At 51.5% G+C, this 21,889-nt stretch overlaps 1 protein-coding gene across 3 annotated transcripts; it reads left to right on the forward strand.

The window, feature by feature from the left end:
* The first annotated feature begins 9,226 nt into the window (after window positions 1-9,226).
* Window positions 9,227-21,418, forward strand: CTSB (cathepsin B). Of its 3 annotated transcripts, none has more exons than XM_030491085.1 (10): window positions 9,227-9,381; window positions 14,862-15,013; window positions 15,564-15,649; window positions 16,019-16,133; window positions 16,381-16,499; window positions 17,238-17,323; window positions 18,101-18,247; window positions 18,910-19,026; window positions 19,851-19,979; window positions 20,070-21,418. In XM_030491085.1, the coding sequence occupies exons 2-10, from the start codon at window positions 14,888-14,890 to the stop codon at window positions 20,165-20,167; spliced, it is 1,023 nt and encodes a 340-aa protein (XP_030346945.1). In that variant the 5' UTR covers window positions 9,227-9,381; window positions 14,862-14,887; the 3' UTR covers window positions 20,168-21,418. The 3 variants fall into 3 exon arrangements, with proteins under 3 accessions (XP_030346945.1, XP_030346946.1, XP_030346947.1); XM_030491086.1 differs by having other exon boundaries at window positions 9,235-9,301; XM_030491087.1 differs by having other exon boundaries at window positions 9,364-9,382; window positions 14,858-15,013.
* Window positions 21,419-21,889: the final 471 nt, after the last annotated feature.

Here is a 21,889-nt window from a genome sequence, read left to right on the forward strand (position 1 = left end):
TTGCAAGTTGCTCTCACATATCCCTCAGGGTAATTCCAGTGTAAAGCTGGGAGCCTGCTCGTCATTTGTTGAATTGTTCATGCTCTACAGGTGATTTTAAAGCCTTTAGCACCCTTGTGCATGGCCAGCTGGGCTCATTGTCATTGTGATGGAGACCCACTTGCCTTCCAAACCTCCACAGTCCTCATCTCCCACTGGAGATTTCCAGCATGAACTGGTGCCACTTCTATCCAGGAGATGGTCCAAAGCAATTTGTTCTCCCCCTGCCCCTCAGTGCTGTTCCTCTGAACCCACAGAGACAGTCAGCTTAAAACCAGAATTCTTACTGATGCAAGTGAGATTGGTGCATTTATGTACCTATAACAGCTTTAACACCTCTAAGCTATCCTTTGGCAGTGAGACCAGAGAAGAATGACATGTAAAACCCCTCCAAAACCTCTGCAGTGAGAAAGGACAACATTTACTCCTCCCTTTTTCACATCCTTTGGTGGGATCTGTTCCCAGCTGAAAGCCCGTGCCAGCCAGGAGGTACTTGCTCAAATCTCTGCAGCTGCAGATATTGAGCAAGCTTCGCAGGCGGTTTCTGCTGTACACCACAGCACATGGACTCCTGTTGAGCAACCGAGCTTACAGCAGCAGAGGTTCAAATCCTCTCTGCCATGGGGATTTTGCGGTGCTCAGCTTCCTGTTCATTCCTGATGCACACACCCCTTGCATTTTGGTTTCTGATGTGGTTTCTGTTTCTGTGCTGTGATGAAACAGGGCTCTGTAGTTGCTTTATTTAGCTGCCAGCAGGCACTTTAAACCCTTCCACCGATTTCTGTGAGGGTCAATATCTGCTAAATGCTGTGCAAGGAGGCTGTTTCCAGCCTCAGCAGCTGCCAATGTGTCACTGGGCTGGGACTTGATTCAATCTCTCCTGAAGACATAGATAAGGATGCTTGCAGCTCCAGTATCTTATCACCTCCTGATTTTCCTCACCTTTGAAGTGGATCTGTCTTTCGTTTAGGGAGGGGCAGAAAGAGGAGGGGATCACCCGAGCCTGTTCTGTAGGGACAGAGGGCACTGACCCCATCTGGAGAGGGTTAGGGCTGAACGTGAGGTGAAGCCTCCCTGCTCATGTCTCCACACCCCTTGGAGGGATGATGCCGTAAGGGACTTTCCCCCATAGGAGCTTAAAATGAGATGGGATAACCCAACTCCCTAGAGGTATTCAGGATGGCAATTCCCAGACAGATGTGGGATGAGGTGGTGGAAATCTTCCTCCAGGAATGAGACCTCTTCAAACTGATGCGGCCAGGGCCGGCTGCCTAGAACAGCGGCACCAGGAGCTGCTTAACTCTGCATTCCTAGCCAAGGAAATATGCTCCACGCATCCCTTTGTAAAGCCTTCCCGAACCACGAGATGGCATCAAAAAACAGCACAGCCTGAACCAGACCGGTTTCCCCTCCCGTCTGGCCTCATCCCGCTAACCCAGAGGTCCTAAGTGGGATCCTGTAGGGATGGACGGTGCAGTGTGAACCTCCTCACAGGGACATCCCTCCTGCCCGTGGGAAACTCCTCATTATCTTCCTCATCCTGCAGATTTTCCCTAAATAAATTAAAATTAAATAAAATGTCCTTCCAGTTTCCCCCCTATCCAAAATAGGTCCAGGATGGCTTCTAGGTACACATCTCACCCGGTCCATAGTGCCTGGCCGCTGACCCTCAGAAAACCTTCCCAGCACTTCGCCCTTCCTGCCCCAGGTCCTTAAGAATGACCTTGATTTCCAGTCCCACCAGTCCTCCTGCTACTTCCATTTCCCCCCTGAGGCTCATGCACAAAGCAAGCAAAGAACAGGGGAAAACAGGGTTACCAGGAGAAAATGGGTCCCGGGTGGCCGCTGGCCACAGACCCTCTCACGTCACTGCATGCCTGGCACTGTGCCTGGGGAGATAACCTTTCCCTGCAGCACCAAAGGATCCATTTCCAAAGGATCCTGGGAGGTTTCCCTTCCTGCCAGGAGTCGGCAACCCTTCTAGCTTTGCAGGCAGGCAAAGGGTGCAGGCGGTGTGGCCATGTGGTTGCAGCAGGACTCTCCATGGGACAGGGCTGCTGCTTTCTCCACCTGGGCTCACCATACCATAGAGCTTTTATGTGTCAGTTTCCCTTCTGCAAAGTCGACAGTGATAATGGCTATGCAGAGAAACTGGCATCTCCCTGAACCTGAATTCTGTGTGTACAAGGCACAGCCTCCATCCTTATATCATCACAAGAGGGACGTGGAGCTGTTGGAGCAAGTCCAGAGGAGGCCATGAAGATGCTTCGAGGACTGGAGCACCTCTGCTATGGAGACAGGCTGAGAGAGCAGGGCTGCTTCAGCCTGGAGAAGAGAAGGCTCCAGCGAGACCTTAGAGCAGCTTCCAGTGCCTAAAGGGGCTGACAAGAAAGCTGGAGAGGGGCTTTTGACAAGGGCCTGTAGGGATAGGACAAGGGGGAATGGCTTTAACCTGACGGAGGGGAGATTGAGATCTTAGGCAGAAGTTGATCCCTGTGAGGGCGGTGAGGCCCTGGCACAGGTTGCCCAGAGAAGCTGTGGCTGCCCCATCCCTGGCAGTGTTCAAGGCCAGGTTGGATGGGGCTTGGAGCAACCTGCTCTAGTGGAAGGTGTCCCTGCCCATGGCAGGGGGTTGGAACTGGATGAGCTTTAAGTTCCAACCCAAACTGTTCAGTGATCTATCAAAACCAAACAATACAGAACAAATATTTTGGCCTAAGGAATCCCCCACAATGCGTGTTTCATGCTGTGAGGGGGAGAGATCAAGGGATGGAGATAAACTCAGTGACACAGACCAGAGTCTGGGGGTCTCTTTGAAGAGAGACCATTGTCTAATGGCAAGCACAGCTCCGTTCTGTGGTCAGATGATTTCGAAAAGTATCTTCCCCACCCTGTATCAGAAAGAAAAGCTCAGGTGAGCATAGGAGCAAGCCCCATCAGCCAAGTGCCTAGGTGGCCACCTTGCCCAGGCTCTTGTATGTGTCACAGCCAACTGCAAAGCCTGCAGAGAAAGGCAAAATCGTTAAACAGTCGCCCAAAAAGCTGTGCCCAGAGCTCTCTCTGTAAAGCCAGGCTCTCCAAGTTGCTCTCAATGGAAGGCACTAACACACTGGTCCTGCAGAAGCACAAAGGAGAGGGGTGCTTTATCCATCCCTCTGTCTAGCACCCACAGAAAAATGCTCTGGATGCAAATTTTCATGGTGTGTGTGTCACTGCCCCTGTATCTCATTTCCTCTTTCCAATGGATTTCCTCCTCTGAGGCCAGCTGGAGGTTTCTTTTTGAAGCACAAAAGCTGTCAACATCCTTGGCTTTTCTTAAGCAAACCTGTCATCTGTGTGGAGGGTGACTGCGTTGGGGCACAGAGGGGAAGTCAGCTCCTGCTTCCCATCACAAGCCAGGACACATAGACAGAGATTGCGGACAAGAGACTCAAGAGCATGGATTCAGCAAGTGATGGAAGTAGATCAGGGTCAGGTGCCTGGGCAGAGCAGCTGAGATCTGACCACATCCCATCATTCTTGAATTTCCTGGAGGTTGGGGTATGGTAGGAGCAAGACTGAAGTCAGGCATGTACCACAAAGGGAAACGAGGCCACGGCATCTACCCCAAAATGTCTGAACCTCCCTGACGCCTCACATGGAAAGCACATGGGAAAGGTGCCCTGAAGGAAAGGTGTTTCCCAAGAGGAACATCTTGGTCTATCTGAGACCATAGCAGCTGCCCCAACCGGGCTAATAATGATGGGAAGATTCTCCCCCTCTGCTCCACTCTGGTGAGACCCCCCTGCAGTCCTGCTTCCAGCTCTGGGGTCCCAACACAAGAAGGATGTGGAGCTGTTGGAGTGAGTCCAGAGGAGACCATGAAGATGCCCCGAGGGCTGGAGCACCTCTGCTATGGAGATAGGCTGAGAGAGCTGGGCTTGTTCAGCCTGGAGAAGAGAAGGCACCAGGGAGACCTTAGAGCAGCTCCCAGTGCCTAAAGGGGCCAACGAGGAACCTGGAGAGGGGCTTTGGACAAGTGCCTGTAGGGACAGGACAAGGGGGAATAGCTTTAACCTGACAGAGGGGAGACTGAGATGAGATCTTAGGCAGAAGTTGTTCCCTGTGAGGGTGGTGAGGCCCTGGCACAGGTTGCCCAGAGAAGCTGTGGCTGCCCCATCTCCCCCTGTGGCAGGGGGTTGGAACGAGGTGGTCTTTATGGTCCCTTCCAACCTAAACCATTCTATGACTCTGTTAAAGTTTCTGCCAAAGTCAGTCTCACTGCAGCCAGAAATTGCTGGGAGAACTGGGAAGAAAGGTCTGGCCACACTGAACAGCTGAACAGTAATGTTCACACCTACAAAGGTCTATCTCAGACCAGATGTAAGACAAGTTTGCTCTTAGCTTCTCTTATGTGCCAGACATGAAGAAAGCCTTTCCCACCTTTGTATGAGAGCTGTTTGGCGCCTCCTTGGGCTCAGCATAAGCTTAGCACAGCCGATCGTGTTTGCTTGGAGTCAAAGGAAGGGAATCACCCCAGGAAGACAAGATGGATGAAGGGAACAAAGGAGAGCTCTTCAATAGCAAATACAGAAAATGCTATTATTGCTTTATTTAGAGGATTTTGCCTTGCAATAGGGCCAAGGATCTATTTTGTCACTGTGCAAAGGCAGATAAGCTTTGTAGGAGCAAATTATAGTCCTGCCATTGCCTTCCCATGCCCAGCCAGGAGCAGCAGGCTCTGCCATTACCATCACTGCGCTCACCCAGGTCTGGATTCGATTTGTCCATCAATGGTGAGAAGAAGCTTTTTGCTTATGTCACCCATTCCTGAGCCACCTCCCAGACAAGTCACCCGCTTCCTCGTGAGTGAGGTCAGCTGAGTCACTGCGTGCTGTGGGGTTGCACAACCAGAGTTCCCTGTTTGTGCAGCCTTGCAGGAGTCGGAGTTCCTTCTTCACAGGGATTTGCAGGGAGATGCAAGGGGGGAGGATGCTGCAGGATCTAAAAGGTGCCTTCAGCCTCTTAAGGGGCATCAGCAGTGTAAGGCAAAAGGGGTGCACAGTGGTTGTGGGACACCAAGAGTCCCCCAGTTTCTACCTGCCTTGCTGCATGGATGGAAATACAAGCTCGGTGATGGATTTAGCTCTGCTGCTGCCTTCTGCTCAGCTATTTTTGGGTTAGATACAGACCAAACCTGCAAAGGGGGAAAGAGCAGAGCTGCAAAGCCAGGCTTTGCCCTCAGAGCAACCCTTCCCACCTCTTCCCCATAGCTGGGGGGCCATCCCTGTGGCATTGTGGTGCTTTACTCCTCTCCCACCCACAACAGCAGCACACAGCCCCCTTTGTCTGGCCAGCAGCCAGAGCAGCAGACAACCTCTTGCTCAATGCAGGCAGCAAAGCTCATTTTCTCTCTGGGCAGAAGGATCTGGTCAACAACCCCCCACTGCCACTGAACAAGCCTAAATCCCATAGAATTAGCCAACAGCCAGTCCAAGGCATGTTTCAGTGAGCTTGTAAAGCCATGTGCTCCAGCAGTAGTTCTGGCAGATGTTGAAAGCTGGTGAGCGAGGATTTAAACTCAGGATATCTTAGCTCCCATGGAGAAACAAGAATTACATCGGTGTCCAACCCTTCCAGAGAGGATTTATCAGGCAGGGTTATAGCTTTATAAAATCCCGCTTACCAGTTGACCAGGGCAGGTTATTTACCTTGGCAGCTGATCCAGCTGTAATAACCCTTATTATCCCCATCAAAACCTAACTTATTGTGGCAGATGTTCTGCTGCTGTGAGAGTGTGCAAGTCAGAGGCAAAGTCTACAGAAGTGATAGAACACTGTTAGGGATGCAGATACAACTCACATTCAAATCAATGAGGTACCTCTGATGTACCTATTCAAATCATTGAGACACTGGTTTCCTGTTTTTCAGATGAAAACCCCAGATACATTGTCTAAAATGACAAGGGAGACCAATACAGGCTGTGTAATTCTCAATTTAAAGCAATAAATGCTGATACGCACCCTGTTGGGCCAAAAATGCAGTTTTACTTCATTGATTCCATTAATTCCATTTATTTAATTTATTCCTCAAAAGCCTCATGTTGGGTCACCTGCAACATTTTGTAGGTGAGGTGGTTCAACGCCCCATCACAAAATAGGTGGGAAGAGGAAAAACTGGCACTGAGAATGGCAGAGTTGACTTCTGAGATGCATCACAATGCTCAAAGAGGGAGGCAAAGTCAAGAATAGAAGACCTCCAAGAGCAAATACTGTAGAGCTGCTTTGGTAGTAAAGTTTTAGTGTTTAAAAGAGGCTGGTAAGGGTGAATTAGGAAAAATCTGGGTGGATACACCTAGAAAGAGGTCTGGCATCCCAACTGGACAGTGCAGGCTTTGGGTTCAGGAAGGAGCATGCTTCACCCCTATCCTAAGCCAAGCCAAGCTATTTGCTTTATTAAATAAATCTGCATTTCATACCCTGGTCATAAGCGATAATGATTTTAAACCCTGGAGATGAAAAAAAAATACATATATACCTGCATTATTTAGAGCTTTTTTTTTGGGGGGGGGGTTGGGGAATGAATATGCATAGAAACTTTCTGTCTTGAACTTTGAGGTGTTGGTCATACAGCACCTTCATTAGGAACTATTTGCTGCTAATGTTGAAGCAGAGACACCATAAGTTAATCAGCAGTGATTTAACAAGTGATAAGAGAATGTTGCCTAAGATGTCCTGTCTGTTTTCCTTATCTCATTCCTGTAGTGGTGGATTTTGCTCTAAAGGCTGAAGCTTGCCATAGCCTGAGCAAACATCATTTATTTCTCTGATACGCTAAAAAATCTCATAAAAGCAAATAAGGGGTTTTTTTTCATGGTCTGGTTTGGGCATACAAGGGATTTACAAGCTCCCCAGAGAGCATCTCTAATGGGGAAACTCTTCTGGCTGCATTCAGCTTCATATCTAAAACCAACTAACCTCAAAAATTGGCATGTTTTCAGCCCAAACTGAGTGAAAAAGGGATGGCAACTTTGACACTTCTCCAAAGGGGCAGAAAGGCCAGCAGTCTGTGCAAAGCTCTAGTTCATACTTTCAGTTCTTGCAAAAGCTGCTAAGTATCCATGGAAAAACAGGCAGCTGCTCCCACCCTGGGCAAACAGTGGAGGACATGGCACAGCCAGAAGGATGGGCTCCATGATGTTCCGTGACAAGGCAAACTAAAAGGTGTTTTATATGACTGCACAAGTTTTAAATTGCTAATGTGCAACTTCTAGACAAAAAATTATCTGGAAATACGGAGTTATTGTCAATAAAGAGGTAACTGCTGCAAGTTGCTGGGAAAAATAAGCCATAGTGATGTCCTGACTCCAGCTCCTCAGCATCACATGCCAGCCCCAAGAACTGCTGAGCCCGGCGTACAAAGGGCAGGACACACATCAGGTCTGTTTCCATGCATTTTATGTCAACAAAACCTCAGAGGGAACATGGAAAACTGCATAATCAAAGAGCACTGAGCGGAGCGAAGGAGTCCTGTGTGAGTCAGAGGGAGGTTAGGCAGGTTACAAGTGATTTATTTACTTTTTTATTATTATTATTTTAATTGCCAAAGCATAAATAAAAACATAGGGAAGAGCTTTGCTCACTGCTGGTTAAAAATTGTATGTGAAGGCAGGCAATGGTCCAAAGGCCTTTGCGCGCAGTGAATCGAAGCAAACTAAGCACAGCAACATCTCCAATTTTACTGCATAAATACTGGGGTATACAGTCAAGTGTATTACATATTATTTTACAGTTTTTTTATATCACTTCACTAGGAAGCCTTCTAAACAAAAAACAATATTTAAAATGGGAATGTGACCAAAAAATGATTGGATATAAATGGCAGTGTGGGGAAAAAAAGAGAATACTCATTTTCTAGAGAAAACATATAACAAGCCTTCCAAAAAGTTGAATGCAAGTACTAAAACTTACGTAAAAATATGTACACAATTCTTGTGAAGACCCAGCAGAGAGGGATCTGACCAGATGCCAAGGGATGTGTTTATTACCCTGCAGAAATGCTCTCAGATGGCCAGAGACTTTGAAGCAGCCTTGCCCAGGCACTGCAGACAAAGCTGGGAAGAAATGAGCAACCTGTTTCTATTCCATCCCATTTGGCATCTGCTTGTGTCCTGCCATGAAGCCTGAGCTCCAGTAAGGCATCTAAAGCTTCCTGAAAGTCTAGAGAAGCCGGTCAGTAGCACCACATCAGTCTGGTCTCTGCAGACCAGCCCTTCTGCTCCATCTCTGAAGCACCATGGACTATCCCAGCCACCCTCTGCTCCTAAGAAGGTCTCAGGATTCCCCTTTTCAATGTCTGAAATAATTCCCAGGTGGTTCCCTTTGCCAAGCTTTGATTTTCTACACCAGCTGCTGGGTGTCAGTAGACTTTTGGTTACTGATTAGTTATTATTTTCTATTCCAGGCTGTTTTGTTCATTTCTGAGGGTGGTAGAGAATACATATATATATATAAAAATATGGATGGAATGCAAGTGGGATTGAGGATGGATGTAGGCAGCCTGGAGGATGGAAGCAGGCAGGATGGAGGTGGAATGCAGGTGCGATGGAGGCAGGATGGCAGAGGGAAGCAGGTGAGATTGAGTAAAGGTGCTGGCAGGTTGAAGGAGGGAAAGAAGGAGAAGGAGGAGGAAAATGAAGACAGGCTGAGAGAGCTGGGCTTGTTCAGCCTGGAGAACAGAAGGCTCCAGGAGACCTTAGAGCAGCTTCCAGTGCCTAAAGGGGCTACAAGAAACCTGGAAAGGGGCTTTTGACAAGGTCTGTAGGGACAGGACAAGGGGGAATGGCTTTAACCTGACAGAGGGGAGATTGACATGAGATTTTAGAAAGAAGTTGCTCTTCCCTGTGAGGGTGCTGAGGCCCTGGCACAGGTTGTCCAGAGAAGCTGTGACTGCCCCATCCCTGGCAGTGTTCAAGGCCAGGCTGGACGGGGCTTGGAGCAACCTGCTCTAGTGGAAGGTGTCCCTGCCCGTGGCAGGGGGTTGGAACTGGATGAGCTTTAAGGTCCCTTCCAACACAAACCATTCTGTGACTCTACACAAACCAAGCAGGCTGCAGCCCAGCACCAGCAGTCAACCCCACCGCGCTGCCCGCAGGCAGCGCGGCGGGCCGCGGGCCGGATGCCGTCACGCCGGGGGCGGGCCGGGAGCTGGGTGACTCAGCCGCCGGGAGCTGCCCCTTCCGTGGCCGCGGGGGAGCGCGGGGCTGGCTGGGCGGTGCGGGGCGGTGAGTGCGGCGGGGACGGGCCGCGACGGGCTTAAGGAGCGCGGCGGGCGCGGTACGGGCGCTGCAGCGGAGCAGGGCAGGTGAGGAGATGGGATGGGATACTGCGCGGTACGACAGGGGCAGGGGGACGCGGGTGGGTGCGTTGGGATGGGGCACCCCTTGCGCTGCCGCCGCGGGGAGAGCCAGCCTTGCGGCCGCGGGGTGCTGCGAAGCAACCCTTGCGCAGCAGCGGTGTCTCCCAGCAGCGTTTGGGGATATTTTGGGCTGTGGCTGGTGCAGGAGGGATGCTTTGCGGCTCGGAGGTGCGGTTTATTGCAGGGAAAGTGCTGTTAACCCGCAGTGCGTCTCAAAGGCAGCAAACCTTCCCATAAGTGCCACGGGAGGAGAGAGGAAACCGTGTTTATATAATGCAGATGGAAACAAAAACAAACCAGCCCTGCTGGTCAGCTGAAGGAGGTCGTTTTGGCATCAGCTGCAGTGCTTCTGGGAAGATCTCGTGATGCGCGGCCGAGCTGGGGTCTGGCACCGGGACCACGGCTCGGAGATGGCGCCGGGTAAAAGCTGCCTTGGTCTGCCTGGCACGCAGCCTGCCTGCCATCCGTATATAGCTGTACCCATATACCGCACCGTCAGGGCTGCGCTGCGAGCGTGATGCAGCAAAGATCGCTTCCCTTCGCCTGTTTACCTCCAGGTTGCAAAGTTGAAGGTTGCAGAAGGGGGCAAGGAATTTCAGTAGAGCAGGGTGTCTGCTGGGGCCTTGTGCAAGACTCTGGTTTGTCGAGTGGTCTGTAAGAAGAGGGGGAAAAATCAGTGCAGGTCCATTTGGGAGGAATCTTGCGCTCTGTGTGCATGTAAGCTGTAGAGGCAAGCACTGCAGGTTGGCTCAAGATGTATTTATTTTGCCAGATATCAGACTTATTATAAGGATTGGGTTTCCTGGAAATGAATGGGTGTGGGGAAGAGAGGAATGGGTGTGGGGAAGAGTGCCTCATTTTTTTTTTTTTTAATTATTTTTAAGGAAAATATTCAAGCTTTGATAATGCAGTAATAACTGTAATGAAGTCACCAGGCCATGAGTTTGGTGCTCCCAAGCTGAGCAAGCTAAGCTGGACTGCATTGTTTATATGCTTGCTTTATTGTGGCTTAGAGTCATGCACAAACGTTGGCAGCTAGAACAAAGGACAAAGCTCAGCGTGGGTGAGGAGGACACATGACTTGAGTTTTGCTGAGTACCTTTCACCTCGGAGGGGTGGGGGTGTTGTAGCTGTGGTCATGGGGCAGCTCTTATCTTCCCCTAACCCTTGGAAAAGGATATGTGGGTGCTTCTGTCTGTGCCTGGAGGGGTTTAGCCCAGACAGTGGAGGAGCTGAGAAGTGCTTCAGGGCTGTTATCTCATGGCCTGACCTGCCTCAATGGAGTCATGTGAGCTGGGCTTTGAATAGCCTGGTTTGGGTTTTTTGGGTGGTGGTTTATTTTTTGACTATATCAGGTTAAATGAGACTTGGGGGGTTGGATTTCTGGGTGATGCAGAGAAGACCTTTGTGGTGGGACTCTGCAGCGATGAACTGCAGAGGGATTCACTGTGGCGGCCACTGCGCATCTCCCCTGGCTGCTGGGAGGAGGCTGTGGGACCCTGCTGATCACTGGCATAACACGGTCCATGCAGTTGGATCTCTGTCCCTGAGAAAGCAGTGTGGAGCTACCTCCAGCTCCTAGATCTTCTGCTCAGGATGGATGGAGAGGGCACCTGGGTGATGTCAGCTCCTTCCTCCCTCCCTGTCTATTCATATCTATTCAGGCAGTGCAGCGGGGCTGCGGGTAGGTGATGCAGCACCAGCTGCATCATCTCGCTTCTCATGCTCCTCTCCCTTGTGCATTGCAGCCACTCTGAGCAGCTCATGCTGAAGAGCCTTCGGCCTCTGTGCTTCCTCCTCGCTGGCTGGGACAGGGGTGTCTCAAGGGCTGCACTCAGGTGCCCCAAATCTCCTCTTTTTAATCAATGGCTAAAGTGTGAGAGCCCTGCCTAGGGTGTGGTGTGCTGGTGGGTAGCAGCTTCCTGCTGTTATTTCTTGCTCATCCTTCAAGAAACTGAAGGTAATTTGGGTCACAAAGCAGGGGGCTTGTTCTCAGCTCCAAGGTCTGCAGCCCCAGAGGAGGTGCAGAAGCTTGAGGGGGGCTTTTGGCAAGCCCTAAACATCCTCCTCCCACCTGGTGAATTTGGGGTGAAGCTGCTGTGTCTTAAGACATCCAACAGCCAAGCTTTGTGTCTGTTTTCAAGCTGTGATGGGATGTGACCTGTAAAGACAGCTTGGACAGGGTTATCCTGAAGCTGCGAGGCACCTCCAAGAGACTGGAGGGGTGCAAAGGGAAGGGGGTTGCTGGAGAAACCCCTTTGGCCTGTTCCCTGCGCAGACTTAAGAGCAGGTATCTGTTGGTGCAGCCGCTGTTACACAAGTCTGGTTTTCGTGCTGCTCTTGTGTTGATATCTAAAACATCTGTGGGGCTCTATGGGGAGGGAGGTGAGTGTGGAGGAGATAGCGGTGGTGGGGGAAGTACTCACACAGTAACGCTGCCACGGGAAGTGTCTCACTACTGGTATCTATGGGGAAAGGGGGGGTGATTGATGGTGAGAACCAGCAGCTTTTCTTGCTTGCTGTGTTGTTGCTGGGGCTGGTGGCTTGCTGTTGGAGGAAATTCGTCCTGCGAGTCCCGTGCCTGTGCTCTCTATTTATAGCTCTGCTGTACACAGGGCGCTTGCTAAAGCTGGGGGGCGGGGAGAAGGAATCACATGAGATTGAGGATTTCCCCTTCCTTCTCCACCCAGATCTTGGGATATTCTGTGCCATTCAGCTGTGTCAGCTCTCCTCTGAGGCTTCACAGCCATAGGAGGCTTCATGGATTCATAGAACAGTTTGGGTTGGAAGGAACCTTAAAGCTCATCCAGTTCCAACCCCCTGCCATGGGCAGGGACACCTTCCACTAGAGCAGGTTGCTCCAAGCCCCGTCCAGCCTGGCCTTGAGCACTGCCAGGGATGGGGCAGCCACAGCTTCTCTGGGCAACCTGTGCCAAGGCCTCAGCACCCTCACAGGGAAAAACTTATTTCTAAGAGCTCATCTCAATCTCCCCTCTGTCAAGTTAAAGCCATTCCCCCTTGTTCTGTCCCTATAGGCCCTTGTCCAAAGCCCCTTTCCAGGTTTCTTGTAGCCCCTATAGGCACTGGAGCTGCTCTAAGGTCTCCCTGGAGCCTTCTTTTCCCCAGGCTCAGCTCTCTCATGGCCCTTAGGGAGGCTTCATGCCGGCAGGGGATTTGGCAAGAGACCTGTTTCCTGAAATAACCGAGTGGCTCCCAGCTATTCGGGTCTGTTGGGCTGTGTCTCGGTGCTGCTGCTGGGTGTGCTGGCCGCTGGCCATGGGACGGGTGCAGTGCAGCAGAGCCTAGAAGGCGAGCGCTGTCGGAGGGGAAGCTGCCTGGTATCATTTTCAGTGTGGTCTCGGGTTGCCTGGAGCTCACAGTCTGGCCCGGTAACCTGAGGATGTGAGATCTCCCTTGTGCACCCATCAGGAACTGTGTTGATGTGGGAGGCTTTGCAGGGCAGGTTTGAGCGTGCCAGAAAGCTTACAGGCACACTGTTGAACACAAATGTGTATCAGGTGGCTTCTGGCCTCAAAAGTGCTTCCCTTCTGTGCTACAGAAAGATACAGTTGACTGCAAGAAGTGCACAGGGTTTGAGGCTTGATTTGTTTTGGGTTTGTGTTGGGGTTTTGGTTTATTTTTAAAGATTTTTCATTAGAAAAGGTGCTTCAACTGAAGCTGCTCACCTGTAGGCTTCCTATGGCCATGTTGAAGCGGCACAAGGCAAAACCCACAGTAGCCTTAGGAATGTACGTTTGTTTCTCTGGGCATAACCTCCTTCCTGCCTCATGAGCACAGTGGGGACACCAGCAATGCCAGCGAGCCCCTTGTGTGCGAGAAACCTCTAAGCAAGGAAATAGAAACCCCTTCCAAGAGGTAAGATTTAGGGGTAGGAGGACCCTTGTTCTGCTGAAACTCAGCTAGCATTTGGGCCGAGCATCCTTCCGAAAGCACAGAGAGTGGGGAGAAAAACAAACAAATGGTGGAAGGAGGAGGGGGAGAGAAAGAAAGAAAGCCCCTTTATACAGTTAGCTGCAGCCGCCTGGGTTGTCGCTGGCAGAAAATAGGACACTCCTGCTGGGTTTTCTTCTCTGGGAAGGCTAAACTTGGCTGTGAGTAGGTGGCGGCAGCCTGCATAGGAAATACGTGTGCATCTCCCCATCCCTGCCCCAGCTTGGCTGGCTCTGTGGCCGCGGGGCTGGAGTGCTGCTGCCAAGAGCTGCATGTCCGGCTGCTCCAGTGTATTTGCCCAGGAGGGCTCAAACCCAGGCTTGCAAAGTTAATCGCATGTTCAGCTCGCCGAGATGAGTAGGAATTAAAGCTTAAATGTCCCTGCTGTTCAGGCTGCTGTGGAGTACCAGAGGTTTTGGGTTGGAGCTTGTTGGGGTGGACGTGGGTTTGGTGGAAGAGGAGCTAGGAGGTTCTGGAGCAGGGTGCCCTGGTATGTTTGCAAGGATTCAGCAGCTCATGGCCAGGCTGTGTATCCAAATTAGGTGTGAGGATATGGAATGAATGGTGGTAGCTGGTGTTTGGGCCGTTAAGGGAGAAGCTGCTTAAACCCTACTTACTTCAGCTAAATAACCCTACTTATCTATTCTAAATAACTAATATCTCTCAACAGGGGGTTAAAATGGAGTTGGGCAATTTAATGTGAATTAGGTTGAAGGAGAGCAGAGAAACCACTGAGTCCTGGAGCATCTTTGGGCTGGGTGATGCCCATGGCTCTGCATGGGCAGCTGTGGTCCACTCTGGCGGTGCTCCTGGATTTCCCCTGCATCCCTGTTCCCTGCATTGGAGACTTTCCTGGTGCCTTGTGCCAAGGGCGCAGCTTCACAGCCTCCCTCATGAAAAGCCCCAGCGGGAAGGGAGCTCCAGGGCATGCTCCAGTGCATGTGGACATGGGCAGGGGGTCACTACCCCTGTGACTCTGGCCAGGGTACCCAGGGCAATGGCCTGGCCAACATGAGGCCATAGAGTCTAAAAATGTGATTTGGAGTGATATCCTCAAAGGAAAGAAGGGCAGGCACTAGAGCAGGGGCTAGCAAGTCACTGTGGCTGCAGTTTGATATGGAGTGTTGCTTATTCCTTCTCCTAGTTCTCATTTTCCATTTTTGTGGAAGTAAACACACCTTGTAATACCCTCCAAATCCCTTGGATCTGCTTCAGAAGATCTTTTCCTGCTGCTCCTAATCCTACAGTGGTCAACAAACAGGGTTGCCTTGTCTGATTTCTTCTGAGTTGCAGGAGGGGGGTTATTAGTCTGCTCCTGAGTCTCTCCTGACCTTTGGGGTAAATCGGGATCGGGAGGGACTTTGCGCAGCCACGTGTTTTATCCTCCCACGTGGTGCTGCAATGGTGCTTCTGCCAAGCCTTGGGTCCGAGCCCATCTTGGGAAAGTTTCCAACAATGCCCAAATCTGACTGCAGGTGGAGTGCCCCAGTCTATAGCCAAGATGTGGCTGTCCGTGTCCATCCTGTGTGTCCTGGTGGCCTTCACCAATGCTCGCAGCATTCCTTACTACCCGCCTCTCTCCAGCGACTTGGTCAACCACATAAACAAGCTCAACACCACCTGGAAGGTGAGTACTGGCTTGGGTTTTGGGGTTTTATTTTTGAATGCACTGCTCAGCAGTCTCTTTGTGGGACTCCATAGCTGAGCTTTGGGAGTCTCAGCATGGTGGTTGCTTCAAAGCAGCTGTGGTCCCACTTGCCTTCTCCGGTGAGTTAATGCTGTCAGGGATTCCCATGGTGACAGTAACTGTGGATCTCCTCTGTGGAGCAGAGCACTGATGAATCTGTAGAGTAGCAATGCTAAGAGGAGGAAATTCTGTGGTAGGTTGGAAACAAGCAGCAACTGTTGAGATGTGTTGGTGACCTGGCCAAACCCTCCTCAGCCAGGTTGCAGTGGCCAAAGCCCAGAGCTGGACCTTAGCTTGCTGGTCATGATGTAGTGATTGGGGAAAGGGCTGTGTTCTGTGTCTGTAGGTAGCTTGGCTCTTGGCCCCTGGGTTTTATAGCAAGTGTCAGACACTGGTCGGGTTTGAGGGAGATCTTGAGCACCAGTCTGGTTGCAGCAATGCACTTGGTGGCTGTGAAGAGTCATGTCCCATTCCCCTGTGTCTCTTCCAGGCAGGGCACAACTTCCACAACACTGACATGAGCTATGTGAAGAAGCTCTGCGGCACCTTCCTGGGTGGGCCTAAGCTCCCCGAGAGGTAAGTGCTGTGAGAGGAAGATGAGCACCCTGTAAAAGCTTGTATGGATGCTCCTGGTGTGTCTGGGGTGCGTGAGTGTCTCTTGGTGGGCATCATGCATGGAATTAAGCACAGAAGCATGCGGAAAAGGGCTGGGAACATCCATCCTCTGTTCTGTTAGATGCTTGACCAGTCGTACTCCTTGAACCTCATAACACTGGAGGAGCTGCTGGCCTGGTCTGAAGGCTTCAGAAGTATTTACTCTCCTTCACTAAGCAAACAAGAGCCCTTGTCCTCCAGGTCATCTTCAGAGGAGGCTGGGGAGTCCTGTTCACCCAGTCCTGTTGCTCTAGTGTTCCTGTAACAGGGCTTCTCTCTTCTCACTTCCAGGGTGGATTTTGCTGCAGACATGGAGCTGCCTGATACCTTTGACTCACGGACACAGTGGCCTAACTGCCCTACCATCAGTGAAATAAGAGACCAGGGGTCTTGTGGCTCTTGCTGGGTGAGAGCATGCGCGGTTTGAAGTCATGTTGATACAGAGTTTTCTGGACAAAAAGAGTGCCATTGAGTTTGCTACTGAACTGCATAAATGGGGGGACATGAGGAGATCCTGCAGTGTCTGGGCTTCTCGGTGGGCTTCTCCTAGCCAGACTTATGCTTGCTGTACTCATTGCCAGAAGGTTGCCTGGTTTCTCTCCCATGGCTGGCTCTAATAGTCTTCCCTTGGGTTTTTTGGGGGCTGTCCACAGGCTTTTGGTGCTGTAGAAGCGATTTCAGACAGGATCTGTGTTCACACGAATGCCAAGGTGAGCGTGGAGGTCTCGGCGGAGGACTTGCTGTCATGCTGTGGCTTCGAGTGCGGCATGGGGTGAGCTGCTCTCGGTTTTTGTGCACTTAAAGGGTGGGTGGGAGGAGCAGGGGCACAAGCTGGAGGTGCTGATCATTTCAGCCCTGTCTTCCTGCCAGGTTGGATGGGGCTTGGAGCAACCTGCTCTAGTGGAAGGTGTCCCTGCCCATGGCAGGGGGTTGGATCTGGGTGAGCTTTAAGCTCCCTTTCAACCCCAACTAGTCTGTGATTCCTGCTCTCCCCATGAGCAGGCAGCCCCACCAGTGATGTGTGCTGTAGATGCTGGAGTTAGGTGGGAACATAAAGGTGACTGCATGGACTGAAAGTCCCTCTGGGCTACATCCTATCCCCAGCAGCAGTGGATGATGATGGCTGGTGGAGGGAGGGCAAGCACATAACAGAGTGGGCAGCTGCCTAGCTCCAGAGCCTTGGTTTTCAGGCACAAGCCTTTTGCAGTTTTAGAGAGCAGGGTGGGGAGTTGCGTCTCCAAACTGTGTGGCTTGTGCTTGCTCCTGGCAGCAGAGGCTGACCCAGGAACCCAGTAAGGAGGCACCACTGCTTTGGGATTTGAAGGCATGGGTGCTCTTAGCTTCTCCTTGCCGTGAAGCTTTGGTGTGTTTGAAGCCTAGAAATCCTGGGAAGACAGGGACAGACTCAGCATGCTGAGAGCTTCCCTTCAGCCATCCCAAGGTGGCTCCATTTCCCCCAAAAGAGAGGGCTCTGAGCAGGCTGGAGCTGGAACTGCTGCTCTTTCTCCAGGTGCAATGGTGGTTACCCCTCTGGAGCATGGAGGTACTGGACAGAGAGGGGCCTCGTGTCTGGGGGTCTCTACGATTCCCATGTGGGTAAGTCCTGGCAGATACCCTTGTGACAGCAAAGAGGAGAACCTCTGCTTGGCTACAGGTTCATGTCCTTCATGGTGCCTTCTTCTGGTCTGCATCGTTGTGGATGCTCCCTCCTTCAGGTCTGGGCTCAGACATTTCTGCTATCCCAGATGGCTGCTCCTGTCCCCATCTATGGCTCCTTCTGGTAAACCCCTGGGACAGGGGTTCCTGAGCAGCACCTAGTGGTAGGAGGTGCTGCTCAGGAAAGGAAAGGAGCACGATAGACAGGCTTAACAGCCCTGCAAGGCTTCTGCTTCCATAGCAGGAAGGAATCAGGCTGTGAATTTTTTGTTGTTGCTGGTTTTTGATCGGTTCTATAGACTTTGGATCAGGGCAGGAGTCTTCCTGACATGTTTGCCCCTCAAAAGGTAACTTCCAGACTGCAAACCTCTGGCTTCTCTTAGCACGTGACTGTAGTGATAGGACAAGGGGGAATGGGTTCAAACTTAAACAGGGGAGATTTAGGTTAGATATAAGGAGGAAATTCTTCCCTGTGAGGGTGGTGAGGCCCTGGCACAGGGTGCCCAGAGAAGCTGTGGCTGCCCCATCCCTGGCAGTGTTCAAGGCCAGGCTGGACGGGGCTTGGAGCAACCTGCTCTAGTGGAAGGTGTCCCTGCCTGTGACAGGGGTTGGAACTGGATGAGCTTTAAGGACCCTGCATCTGGTGCCTTCTCCAGCATGGCTTTTGGACAGGGGTGTGTGGGGACAGCCAGTTCATGACACATCTATCCCCAACAGGCTGCCGTCCCTACTCCATCCCACCCTGTGAGCACCACGTCAACGGCTCCCGGCCACCCTGCACCGGGGAGGGAGGAGATACCCCAAGGTGCAGCCGGCACTGCGAGCCCGGCTACTCGCCCTCATACAAGGAGGACAAGCACTACGGTAAGGGGGTGGCCTCCAGCACTGCTCGGTGCAGAGCAGCTCTGGAGATGTTCCCAGTGGGGCTGGTGGGGTTGGACCTCTTCCTAAGCTGGGTTATGATGGTTATTCTCTGTGCCCTCGGCATGGGTGGTCCTGCAGCAAACATAAACCTGGCAGATGCACAGTTTGTATTTGCTGAGGCTCAACTGAGATGGGAACTGATTTGTGTCCTTGTGGTGCGCATGCCTTGGTTGAAGAGCATGGTGCTGAGCCCTGAGGGAGTCTGATGTCGGAGCCACCTCCTTCTTGCTCTGTGGTGGTAGCAAACCCTATACACGTAGAATATAGCAACGTAGGTTGCTTCTTTGTCTTGGGTTTGAGTAGTTTGGGTTGATTCGGAAATGGGGATGTACAAGGGGAAAACTTCCCACTGAAGCTGTCTGGAGCAGGTCTTCAGGTACAGAATAGGACTCAGGTTAAATCATTCCCTCTGGAGGAGGGATGGCTGGAGCCCACTTTTCCTGCTTGCCTGTGTCCGTGTCTCTGGAGCAGCTGGGTTTGAATTCAGCCTTTTAAGTGAAGAAGGGCTCTGGCAGGGGCATGCTGAGCAGTCTCTTTCCAGACATCCCAAGATCTTTGTGGCCTACAATGCCATACTAATGGTGGGACATTTTCCTCACTAGGTATCACCTCCTATGGTGTCCCTCGCAGCGAGAAGGAAATCATGGCTGAGATCTACAAGAATGGCCCAGTGGAAGGAGCTTTTATTGTCTATGAGGACTTCCTGATGTACAAGTCTGGTGAGCATCAGTGCTGAGGCTGTAGGGAGCCCTGTTCCCTACTACATCCATAGGGTCCATCTTTTGTGGCCCTTGTCCCTCTGCTCAAGTCTGAAGGGAGATGTCATGTTCATACTGGAGTATCTGGTGTTACAAGAACATGGGAACAAGATACCATCTCCCTTATCCGTTGGCTTATGGCAAGCGGAATAGATGCTTGGGACTGGCTCAGGGAGGAAACCCCAGTGGGGAGCCCCCAGAAGTGCAGCTAGGGTTTGGAACAACAGCTGGGATTTCGGGTAAGATCCTGGCAGGTGGCTCTCATGATGTGGACCCCAGTTCCCTGTTCTGAGCTGCTTGGGATGTGCTGTGTTTGGGCCCCTTGCCGGGTGGATCTGGGTGTCCTGTGTGCTGAGCTGATGCTGAGCATCAGTCCTTCCTTCAGACTCTCTACACTAAGCTTCAGACTCTCTACACTAACCTGACAGGGGGGAGATTGAGGTTAGATATAAGGAAGAAATTCTTCCCTGTGAGGGTGATGAGTCCCTGGCACAGGCTGCCCAGAGAAGCTGTGGCTGCCCCATCCCTGGCAATGTTCAAGGCCAGGTTGGACGGGACTTGAAGCAACCTTGTCTAATGGAAGGTGTCCCTGCCCGTGTCAGGGGTTTGGAACTGGAGGAGCTTTAAGGTCCCTTCTGACCCAAACCAGTCTAGAATTCTGTGTTTTAACCAAACCCACTTTCTTGGCCAGTTTGTGGGTTTGATACCCAATGTCTCACAAGCTGTGGACGCTCTGAGCCACAGCAGCACAGTGCCCATTGACGTGTTGGTGTGTTGCCTTGCAGGGATCTACCAGCACGTGTCTGGTGAGCAGGTTGGAGGCCATGCCATCCGGCTCCTGGGCTGGGGCGTGGATAACGGCACTCCGTACTGGCTGGCCGCTAACTCCTGGAACACCGACTGGGGGGACAACGGTGAGGCACCCCGGATGCTGCCGGGAGAACCCCCTCCCTGTTCTCCTTGGTACGATGGGGATGTTGACTTGTGCTGTTGTTGGCTTTCAGGCTTCTTCAAGATCCTCCGAGGAGAGGACCACTGCGGCATCGAGTCCGAGATTGTGGCTGGCATCCCCAGGACGGAGCAGTACTGGAAGAGGATGTAACCTTGATCAAACCACAAATAACCCTGCTTTTAACTGATAGTGGGTTGGGTACAGAGCCCCCCCTTCTAAGAGACTATAGTTGAGGTTACTTTATTAAAGCTTTTTATTTTTTTTTTTTTTTTTTTTTTTTTTTTAAATGTATGGTGGAGCTGGAGGTGGAACTGCTCTCCACAAGCCCTCTGCTCCTGCTGGGTTGCAGCTATGGGGCATTCCGTGCTCAGAGGACTGCTGAAGGGCTCGTTGGCCTCTCGTGCCATGCTACTTGGTTAGCTGGACCCCTTCCAGCGCTGTCTGTTACTGGAGGGTAGGAAGCAGTAGCTTTGTGCTGGGACTAGGGACTTGGTGGGGTGGTGGAGATGGACCCTGCTGGGAAGCAATGGCCAAGGGTGATGTGTGCACCCCTGGCTGGATTGTTCTGACTGTTGGTGCCCGAAATAAGCAGGGTATGTTAGCGTGTGCCTTGAACTGGTTAAACTTAGAGCTATTAATGATGATGTACTGATGAACTTGATGTGGGGCTGGCTCTGGCTGGAGCTCCGTTAAGGCGCCTTCCTGCCTGCAATAAGTCCTTTGTGCATCGCTTGCTCCATCCACTCGGCTGCGTTTTAAACCACTTGTTCCTCAGCTGTTTATCTGCTTTTTCTGCTGTAGTCTGGGGTTATTGATCCTAAGGAAGGGCCTGGTTGGAGCTCCATGAGCCTTTGATCTAATATCCTGCAAGCATCTAGGAGCACGATGGAAGGAGCAAACCACTTACTTGCAGCTTGGTGTGTACAGCGGGGTCATGCCTTGGTGGGGGGGCTGCACCTGACACTGATGTGGTGCTTTGGGATGACCTGTGCTGAATGCTGAGCAGGGGTGAGGGATGTTCCCCGGGTCTGCTGCAGGGAGCTCATGCAGGTGCTTGGAGGTATCTTGCTAACTTGCACACAGTGGAAGCTTTTTTCTTTCCTTTTTGAGCCACAGGCATTAAGGAAGAAGAAAAAAATCCTTATTTTTATTACTGGGGGAGGTGTAATAGCTGTGTAGGAGGAATCATGTGGTTTGCTGACACTAATATAGTGAAAGAGCATTCCTTTTAATTTTAAAGCACAAAGTATATTGCTGAGCTGAGGCTACATGCCTGGAACAAGTGAAGCAGGCTCTTCCTTGCGCTGTAAAATAGCCCCTTACCTCTGCTTACTCACCAGTGAGACAGAGCTGTGGTGTATGTGATTGGAACAACTGTGCCAATAAATGATTTCTCCACTATTTTGTCTCCTGGCCCTTGGTTGCTTCTGCTTGATCACAAACTATAGTCCTGTGCACTGTGGAAGCCACACTTTCTTCATTTAAGTGTGGTCAGTGCCAGCCCTGTCCTTGGGCCGTGCTGGTGACAGCACGGCTACAGCCACTCCTTTGGGCTCATGCTGACTCCGGCGCAGCCCCTGGGCATCGCCTGCTCTTGGTGGCGGGTGAAGTGCTTCAGTGTGGGCTAGAGCACAGCCAGGACTGCCCCCAGCATCTCTGCCTGCTGGTACAGGGGCTGCACCAAGAGGGTGCACCAAGGCACTGGGGAGCATGGCTGCAGCCCCAGGCTGTGCCACTTCTGCTGCCTGCAGTGCATGGCCCAGTAAAAGTCAACTTTCTGACCTTTAACTATCTCCCACTCTGGTTAAAGTTACTCTTTTGGGCCTGGCAAATAAAGCTTTACTGTAATGCTCTGAGCAGCAGCATCTTAGA

Source organism: Strigops habroptila, chromosome 6 (assembly GCF_004027225.2).
Source record: "Strigops habroptila isolate Jane chromosome 6, bStrHab1.2.pri, whole genome shotgun sequence".
NCBI lineage: Eukaryota > Metazoa > Chordata > Aves > Psittaciformes > Psittacidae > Strigops > Strigops habroptila.

What these genes read in the sequence shown, in the direction of transcription:
- CTSB (XM_030491085.1), top strand. Translation starts at nt 14,888, where the DNA reads ATGTGGCTGTCCGTGTCCATCCTGTGTGTCCTGGTGGCCTTCACCAAT. An exon ending in CAAGGAGGACAAGCACTACG is followed by an intron (nt 18,248 to 18,909) that starts GTAAGGGGGTGG and finishes TTTCCTCACTAG; the next exon opens with GTATCACCTCCTATGGTGTC. An exon ending in CACCGACTGGGGGGACAACG is followed by an intron (nt 19,980 to 20,069) that starts GTGAGGCACCCC and finishes GTTGGCTTTCAG; the next exon opens with GCTTCTTCAAGATCCTCCGA.